The sequence below is a fragment of the Brachyistius frenatus genome, unplaced genomic scaffold (genome assembly GCF_029030835.1).
Source record: "Brachyistius frenatus isolate BFR_SWC_R1_liver_20210118 unplaced genomic scaffold, ASM2903083v1 Contig_162, whole genome shotgun sequence".
NCBI lineage: Eukaryota > Metazoa > Chordata > Actinopteri > Embiotocidae > Brachyistius > Brachyistius frenatus.
Window position 1 is genome coordinate 233,175 of NW_027210761.1, and position 9,326 is coordinate 242,500.

At 47.3% G+C, this 9,326-nt stretch overlaps 1 protein-coding gene across 11 annotated transcripts in view; it reads right to left on the reverse strand.

The window, feature by feature from the left end:
- The window catches only part of macf1a (microtubule actin crosslinking factor 1a), a 230,337-nt gene that overhangs the window by 220,131 nt on the left and 880 nt on the right, over positions 1 to 9,326 (reverse strand). For 10 of the 11 annotated variants that reach the window (XM_069716788.1, XM_069716784.1, XM_069716785.1 and 7 more), the window contains exon 2: positions 1,304 to 1,539. In XM_069716788.1, the coding sequence (XP_069572889.1) occupies positions 1,304 to 1,526 (223 nt within the window). In that variant the 5' untranslated portion in view covers positions 1,527 to 1,539. Of the gene's footprint in view, positions 1 to 1,303; positions 1,543 to 9,326 lie in introns of all 11 variants that reach the window. The other variant, XM_069716777.1, reaches the window with a different exon arrangement.

Consider the following 9,326-nt stretch of genomic DNA (forward strand, 5'->3'; position numbering starts at 1 on the left):
TAATACGATGAACTCAGCACCAGACAGATCCAGATACCAAATCACATTAATACAAACTGAGATAATAAACGTTAGAGCGCTGAGGAGGCCGGAGACCAAGCCGTGCATCCACTGATGTGATAAAAAAAAGCCTCAGATAGCCTTCAAAATCTGCAGAGCTATGAGATGATGTGAGAGGAAGAAAGCCCAGACGATAAGAGCCCACTGCATGTACATCATTTCCCTCAATTATCAAACTGGGAGTCCTCTCTTCCCCTCCAGTAAGAAAAAAGGAACGTTAATAGCGTGCTAGCAGCGTCTGGAGCAGGGGAGCCCCGGCTCCTCCAGAGAGCTGAGTAACCTACATTCAGCTTCCAGCTTCCGTTACCACGGATACGGGAGGAGAAAAAGGGAGGAGAGGAGGCCACGAGGCGGCAGGACGGAGGAGTGTTAAGCCAGGATATAAACAGGCTCCTAACTTTGACCTTTGACCTCTGCGGTCAACAAAATCCAGAATAAGCTCCTCTACTGATGCACGGCAGCGTCTTCACATGACAACTAAACAGAAACCTCTGCTTGACTTTCACCACCGCCACTGAAAAAAAATAGATTAATACTTGACAGTGGGACAGGAAATCACCTTTAATAAAATGCTGTCGATGTTTTCACCCCGAGGATAAATAGAAGATGTCGTAAGCGGGATTTTTCTTCTCATTTCTGTGACAATTCGGGAGGCGGGGGCTTTTTTTTCCCCCAGCGCTGAAAGGCCGAGTGTGACAAAGCCAGGACGAGGCCCCGCGATTAGACGTCGAGAAAATGTCACGAGAACGGAGTATAATTTACTATGAAAAAAAAACTTTTTAACAGGAACACGCTGCATTATCTGTTCAAAGAAATTATTTTCAGTAACAAAAGGCCTGATGTCAGTTTGTGCGCATTAGAGCTGTAGATGCAACGCCTACTCTTTTTATACCACTTTTTATTTTATGTTAAGCTCCACGCCGCAGAGCACCGGTTGGTGCACTGGACAAAAAGAGGATTTCTGTGATCTTATTTCAACAGTAAAAGAAGTTTCAAGTCAAGTTTTTTGGGGGTTTTTTTCCCTTCAAACTCAAATTTAAGTGTAGCTCGTCTTCATTTTCCATTGAGAGCGCTCAACCCGCTTCTACGCATTCAAACTTCAACACACATCCAGAACAACCGGTCTTCCGCCTTTTCTCACCGAGCATCTCCACTCAACAGTCACAGAGCGAAGCGCCTTGCTCAAAGGCACGCCGACGGCGCGTAATGACAGAGAAAGTCCGAGATTTATGGCCTCGCCTACCTGCGACACGAACCACCGCCCTCTCGGCCGGGTCCAGCACCGAGTCCTGGCTCTTCCTCTTCCTCCTCTCGTGCTTGGACAGGTTCCACGGCAACGTGTCTCCCGGCGGCCCCGCGGGTCCCGACGGACACGGAGACAGCGACCCCCCCGAACGCTCGCTGCGGAAGGACGGCTCGCTGACGCAGGAGCGCTCGCTGAGAGTATCATCGTCGGACGACTCCATCTCACTTTTAGGGCTGCTGGGAGGAAAGAGGAAGAGGAGGAGGAGGAAGGAGAGAGAGGGGGTGGGGGGCCAGTGGAGGAGAAAAGAGGTCAGAAAAGTAGGGAGTAGAAGAAATGTGGAGAAAGAGAGGACAAAGAGCTTTAGACAAAGTGGGGACGCTGTATAATTCATTGCTATAATTCATGAATGATGCAAAGTCCCAACGTAACATCGGTTGTCACGCAGCAATGAGGAAGAGGAGAAGGAGGAAGAAGAACTACAACAACTGGGTTTGAAACTAATCACGGGCGTCTGGACGATAGTTGAGAGGAGGCTGCGGACCGACAGCGGCGGCTGGTCCGAGGAGGAAAATGACCGCTCTGAGGAAAAGATGAAAGAAGAAGAGAAGACTCTGAAGACGACCGAGGTCGACTCGCAGGACCGACGACGCATGAAGCAACTTAAAGATGCAAAACTGAAGTCATCCGGAAAAGAGGCAGGTCAAACAAACACAGCCGGCATCGTTCGCTCAGCATTAAGATCAGAGTTATTCAGCGGCCCATAACTTCCCGTATACACAGTACGAATGTCTTCTTAAATAATAAACATGTTCCATTTCACTGCATTATTTTGTTGTTTTGCATTGTTGTTGTTGTTGTTGTTGTTGTTTTAAAAACATAAAATGTCGAGTTTTTTTGCGACTTGATCAAGAAACTAAAAGGCTTTTTTTTAATGTATTTATTTTTAGGTGTGGAGTATAAATCTGACAATAAATGGAGTTCAGACGGTGAAGAGCGTCTTGATTTACCGGGTAAATGTTGATCGACTGGTTGGAGGCCGCTGGACGACGTTTGACCAGCTGTTCCTCTTCACTGCGGGACTGCTCAGCACTTCTGTCCCTCACACTGAACCGTTTCACCGAGCGGAAACGAGCTGAGGTGTCACGTCTTTGTGCGTCAAGCTACATTTACAGCGTCGAAACAAACCCGGAGATCACGAAAACACGCTCAACGTGACCTGAGGAGACAGAGTCTGAATTGGCCGTGTGGACACGGAGGAAGACGAAATGTCTCATCGGACGCGTTCATCAGACCGAGCTAATAAAAAGGAAGGGAAGCAGCCGAGACGGGGGGGAGAGATGAAGTTTCAAAGCTCGTCTGCTGTTTCTATTTTTAAAGACGAGTCAATATGCCGGGAAGACAGGAGGGAACTTTCTCCTCTGTCTTCGTCTCTAAACTTTCTCTGGAGCTGCTGCTCATCCATCCGTCGCCACACTTCGACCCGTCTATAAAATGAAAGCACTTACATACACACAAGAAGGAAGTGTGTGTGTGTGTGTGTGTGTGTGTGTGTGTGTGTGTGTGTGTGTGTGTGTGTGTGTGTGTGTGTGTGTGTGTGTGTGTGTGTGTGTGTGTGTGTGACTCTGGAGACCTGATACTCTGACCTGTCCATCACAGCATCAATAAATCAATAGCTCTAACCTCGGCAATGAATTGCCTGTTATCGGTTCTTATATTTCAGCAGCGCGGGGCATTCCTGCAGTTCATGAGTTTGAATCCGTCTCCATCCTCTACTTTCTTCTGTGTGTCGTCCAGCCAGACATCTACCTTAACAATCTGACAGTCAGCTGGGAAAATGTCTTCAGAGGATGGCGGACCGGCGTCGCGGCAGAACGGGAAATGAAGACCCGCTTGTCCACGACAGCAGAACGTGGGATAGCCACGCTTTGGCCTGTCTGGGCGTGAAAGTTACACGTTTTCCTACCATGGACAAAAATGAAAACTATCGCGGGCTTTAAGCCGTGTGATTTACAGGAAAATGACTTTTTTTTTTTTTTTTTTTTTTTTAGCAAAAACACAAGGTTAGGGTCACTAAATAAAAACAACAACTTAAGAAAGATGTGGTCACCTCCTGGTTTTGAACCTCACCGTCCCGCATGGCGGCCTGTGACTAAAGCCACCTGACACCTGGCCGCCCCTTCTTCCTCTTTATACCGCCAAGAAATGGCCTTTGCACTTGGTCTCACAACCTCTGTTGCAGGGACTTCGGTCACATGATCCCACATCACATGACATTTAAGTTTCACGCTTTCAAAACGTGTAACTTTTCACGGCTGGAGAGACATTTAGATTCGTGTAAATTCCAAGCCAACAAAACGTGTAACTTTCACGCGTAGACAGCCCAAAGCGTGTCTATTTCACGCTTTGCCGTGATACCGGATTGAGGATGTCCATTCATGAGAGAGTAAACATCCGCAACAGTTTTTTTTTTGCTCCGGTATTCTGAGGTAAACATTAGATTCATTTTAAATGAACGTAGAAGTTCATGGTATTCGATTGCTTCCCACATCCACGAGACAGTAATCCAGTTTGTGTTCAATTTCATGCAGTGCAATGTCTGAGAAACCCTTCTCTCAGCGAGCAACCCGTTTAAAGTGTTTCAGGCTTTCACCGACTGACCAACTTCCTGCTGGCTGACTTCCTCGCAGCAGATCTGATAATATTCCCCTCGATGCGGATTAAACTGAGCGGTGGTCACAGAGTGGGAACGTTTCAGCGGACGATGTGTGAGTCCAACACAACGGCTGGGATTTCCATCTGCCCTGCTGCTGCCCAAAAAAAAAAAATCCTCCTCCTCCTCCTCCTGCTCCTCCTCCTGCTCCTCCTCCTGCTGCTGCTGCTGGCCCCCGGCGAGACCGCTGGCAAAGCCCCACTTCCTGAATCCCGCCGTCGCCCGGGCAACGCAGCGAGGAAGAGGGGTTGAAGCCTTCCCAGAATCCCCCGCGGTTCCCCTCTGGTGTATAACTGCGAGTCGGTTCTCCCGGCTGCTTCGCCGACTGTGAGTCAGTGCGGCCGCTGTGAGCGGTTTTATAAATAGAGGCAAGAATGGAAGCTTGAAAGCGGCGCCGTGTCGTCACAGCTCCGCCGAGGCAGAAACGAGACCTCTGAAGGAAAAGGAACTACGAGCGGGTTCACCACCTGAAACTAAAATCTGTTGTGTTTTTATTCCCTTTAGCTTCCTTCTCGTGGCGTCGCGTTTACGAGAAGAGTCCATTTGAAAGCTGCCCCGTTGTGGTGACCTCCGACCTCCGACCTCCGACCTCGTCATTTTCTGAAAGCTCCCGATTTGTAAATCTGACAGTAAATCAATTGACTTCTTTGAAAGTTAATAATTGAGGAAAAGTGTTGCAGCATCATCTCCTCCATCTGCCATTCACGCATTTTTCTCACGTCACTCACCTGCCAGCGTTGATAAATTGTTCTTCTGCAGATGGCGTCCGCGTCGCTGTCGCTTAGCGACGGTCATTTACGACTCGGCACGCCGTCGTTAAAGACGAGCTTACGAGACCCATTTTGAAGGCAGCGTTAGATGAAGAGCCTTTTTGAAGGCAGCGGGTCGTCTTCTGTGACGGCTGCCATGTTTCCACAGTAGAACAAACTAAAACACCGGAGCAGACGGAGATTTCACATTCTCGTACACGCTCGGAAAACGCAAGATGGCACTAAATCCTCCAAACCGGCTTTAAACTCTGATGTCAACCGAGTGATATTCAGACTTCTAGTTGACGTATATAAGACGTATATCCAAGATGGGGTCTTGGCTCCGGCCTCTTCCTGTCAATCAGACCGCACAGAGACGCTTCACGGCCGGATTTACATGGACACGGTCGGTTCCCACAGCTCAGCGTGTGTGTGTGTGTGTGTGTGTGTGTGTGTGTGTGTGTGTGTGTGTGTGTGTGTGTGTGTGTGTGTGTGTGTGTGTGTGTGTGTGTGTGTGTGTGTGTGAGTGTGTGTGTGTGTGTGTGTGTGTGTGTGTGTGTGTGTGTGTGTGTGTGTGTGTGTGTGTGTGTGTGTGTGTGTGTGTGTGTGTGTGTGTGTGTGTGTGTGTGTGTGTGTGTGTGTGTGTGTGTGTGTGTGTGTGTGTGTGTGTGTGTGTGTGTGTGTGTGTGTGTGTGTGTGTGTGTGTGTGTGTGTGTGTGTGTGTGTGTGTGTGTGTGTGTGTGTGTGTGTGTGTGTGTGTGTGTGTGTGTGTGTGTGTGTGTGTGTGTGTGTGTGTGTGTGTGTGTGTGTGTGAGTGTGTGTGTGTGTGTGTGTGTGTGTGTGTGTGTGTGTGTGTGTGTGTGTGTGTGTGTGTGTGTGTGTGTGTGTGTGTGTGTGTGTGTGTGTGTGTGTGTGTGTGTGTGTGTGTGTGTGTGTGTGTGTGTGTGTGTGTGTGTGTGTGTGTGTGTGTGTGTGTGTGTGTGTGTGTGTGTGTGTGTGTGTGTGTGTGTGTGTGTGTGTGTGTGTGTGTGTGTGTGTGTGTGTGTGTGTGTGTGTGTGTGTGTGTGTGTGTGTGAGTGTGTGTGAGTGTGTGTGTGTGTGTGTGTGTGTGTGTGTGTGTGTGTGTGTGTGTGTGTGTGTGTGTGTGTGTGTGTGTGTGTGTGTGTGTGTGTGTGTGTGTGTGTGTGTGTGTGTGTGTGTGTGTGTGTGTGTGTGTGTGTGAGTGTGTGTGTGTGTGTGTGTGTGTGTGTGTGTGTGTGTGTGTGTGTGTGTGTGTGTGTGTGTGTGTGTGTGTGTGTGTGAGTGTGTGTGTGTGTGTGTGTGTGTGTGTGTGTGTGTGTGTGTGTGTGTGTGTGTGTGTGTGTGTGTGTGTGTGTGTGTGTGTGTGTGTGTGTGTGTGTGTGTGTGTGTGTGTGTGTGTGTGTGTGTGTGTGTGTGTGTGTGTGTGTGTGTGTGTGTGTGTGTGTGTGTGTGTGTGTGTGTGTGTGTGTGTGTGTGTGTGTGTGTGTGTGTGTGTGTGTGAAACAACAGTAATGTAAAACAGAAGAGGGAGAACTTGATCCTCCTCTCAAAACACTTGAAGCCTCCCGAGCTGACAACACATCTGGTTTATCCAACAATCTTCGACCCCGATATTCTGACAAAGTCGGGACGTAACAACTCGACGGAGACAAAACACAGTCGGAAAAAATAATATAAAAAGGAATAAAAAGCATAACAGCATTTAAAACAAAACCAAAAACAGCCGACTGCTGGCTAGTTAGCTGGAAAGAAACCTTTTCCTGTTTCTTGACTTAGTAAAATGAATGTCGATGCTCTAAAATCTTCGTAATTGAGTTTGTTTTCAAATGTTATCGCTAATTTTTATCGTAAAGGGAAAAAAAAAAAAAAAAGTAACACCATTAAAATGAGTACTGCTATAAGCTAACTAGCCTAGCTTAGCAGGGCAGCGTTAGACTTTGGTGACAGTTCATGCGATTGAATGAGGTACCTTAAAGTTATAGTCCACTTATTCTATTTTCTGATTAAACCCTGGTCGCATTAAAGTGACCGTAGCCCCTCTGAAAAGGGGGCGGAGCAATCGGTGACCAGTGTGGTTAATAAAGCACGGTTGGTGGGCGTTAAAGCCTCTTTCTTTGCAGCCGCGGTAGTTTCGGCACATGTGAAGGTCAAAGCTGCCGGAGCGTACGGAGACCCGCGCATTCACACTCTGACTTGAATTCGCCTAAAATCCGATATCGGTAATTACACCGTCGCACGTAAGCAGAAGGAGGTAAGTCGCGATATTTGTTGAAATGACCGCATCTAACGCACGCTTGTCGTGTTAGATGTTCAAAGCGTGAACAGGAAGGTGAACGTGAGGACGAATGAGCGAGGCCTCCCCTCGAACCACAGGTGGTGAGTGACTCACCGACCGACCGAGTAGAGAAATGAACGGCGAGACGGAGCTCGCACACACACACACACACACACACACACACACACACACACACACACACACACACATTAATAAACACTCACAGACAAGCATGCCTGTAAAAACACACACTAACTGGACGGGCTTGGCGGCAACTCTGGAACTCACGACTCAGCGTGACCGGACGGACGAAGAGAGAGTAAGAGCGTGAATTAAAACGAGTGAAAGACGGGCGATCAAAGGACAGAAAAGTGCGAACGGGGGTTAACGAGGGAGACGAGGTGAGACGCGAGCTGTTACCGGGAAATAACGCGATCGTGTGCCGCCACCGGCCGCCGCTTACGCGCACCGATCGATATTCAGCCATCTGCACGATGTCACCGTTAAAACACCATCGACGCGAGACATCTCTGTTTCCGTCTCTCGGTTTGTTTCCGTCACCAATGATTCAAAATAATCCACGGGGAGAGAAAATGACAACACAACACGCTCTCGGGCCAGAAGGATGGAAGTGCCAGATCAGCATTTTTTTTTTTTTTTGCAAAGAAAAGAGGGGCAATTTCAGTTTCCTGGAAATACTGCTGACATAACGAAGGGATGAGTCCATTTGTTCCCAAACAGCAGGCGCAAAACCCCAAAACAAATCTGAGCTAACGAGATATACAAAAATATACACAGTGTATTTGTTTGTCACAACAACATCATGTCAACTTCACACTCTAATTTCAGTTGTTTTGTGAAATGTAAGTGTTTTTTTTGTTGTTTTTTTTTTTACCTCATCAGGCTTCTAAAAATTGAAAAGAAAAATGTTATTTTGCTTGAATTGATGATAATTTACGTCCATACGAAGCCCATAAACTGAAATGAAGTATTTTCCCTTCGTGACCCTGCTGGCACAAGTCGGAAACTACTGAATTATTTCACGTTTGCTGGCTCCAGACTCTTAAATGTGCCACTTTTCTCTGCCATAAATCAGTCTTTGTGATTTTTAGGTTGATAATATTAGAAAGTAAGCAAATCAGAGATGTCGATCCCAAATCGGCAGCTTCCTATATGACACAATTTTCGACATTCGACGGTATAAAACTGGTCTTCTTTGTTTGGGAATTGAATATATTTCCTGGCTCTTGACAATCTCAAACAAAAGATTGAAAAATTGTGATTTTTCAATGTTTTCTTTTACTCTGTACACTCAACAACTAAACAGTGAATCAGAAGTAATCAACAAGGAGCTGTAGCCATACATGAAATTACAAAGATAAATAGGCTGATTTGCTTAACAAAACAGAAATCTCCTACTTCAATCATCATGATGCCATTTAAAAAAAAAAAAACTAAATTCCACCCTGTGTTCTCCGTTATGCCCGGGCAGCGTCACATCACATCGGTGCTCTCCTGTCCTGTATGAAGCCTACAGTAGGAAGGGGGCGTGTCAGTGCAGTGGAAAAAAGGAAAATGGTGGAGGAGACTATAAGCGGGACGATTTAGTCTGTGAGCTATAACACATAAAACAAAACAAAAAAAAGGTCTGGATTATGAACAGCCTTGTTTATGTCAGCTGCAGAGAGGAGAAGTAGTGAAGGTCCGACATAAGGCCGGAGGGAGATGTACGTTTGACCATCTGGTACGAAGCGGCAGGAGGGGAGTCCTGCCTCAGTCTTGATTTCACACCCCTCCCTCTCCGGTGGCACCTTGCATAATATCACTGAGGTTTTACAGACACACACACACACACACACACACACACACACACACACACACACACACACACACACACACACACACACACACACACACACACACACACACACACACAGCCTGCAGAGATGGAGTCCTGTGGGATTCATGCAGCAGGTAGAGGGATGGAGGTGATGATGATGGAGGCCTCCCTGCATGTAATTGGCTGTAGGGGTTGCACAGATCAATAAAGGCAACCTCTGGTGTGTGTGTGTGTGTGTGTGTGTGTGTGTGTGTGTGTGTGTGTGTGTGTGTGTGTGTGTGTGTGTGTGTGTGTGTGTGTGTGTGTGTGTGTGTGTGTGTGTGTGTGTGTGTTTACGTGAAGCAGAGATATGACTGCAGCTGGTGTTTCATGTCACCAGTTTTGTTTTTTTGCACGCATGCCTTTCTCTCTGTCTCTGTCTCTCT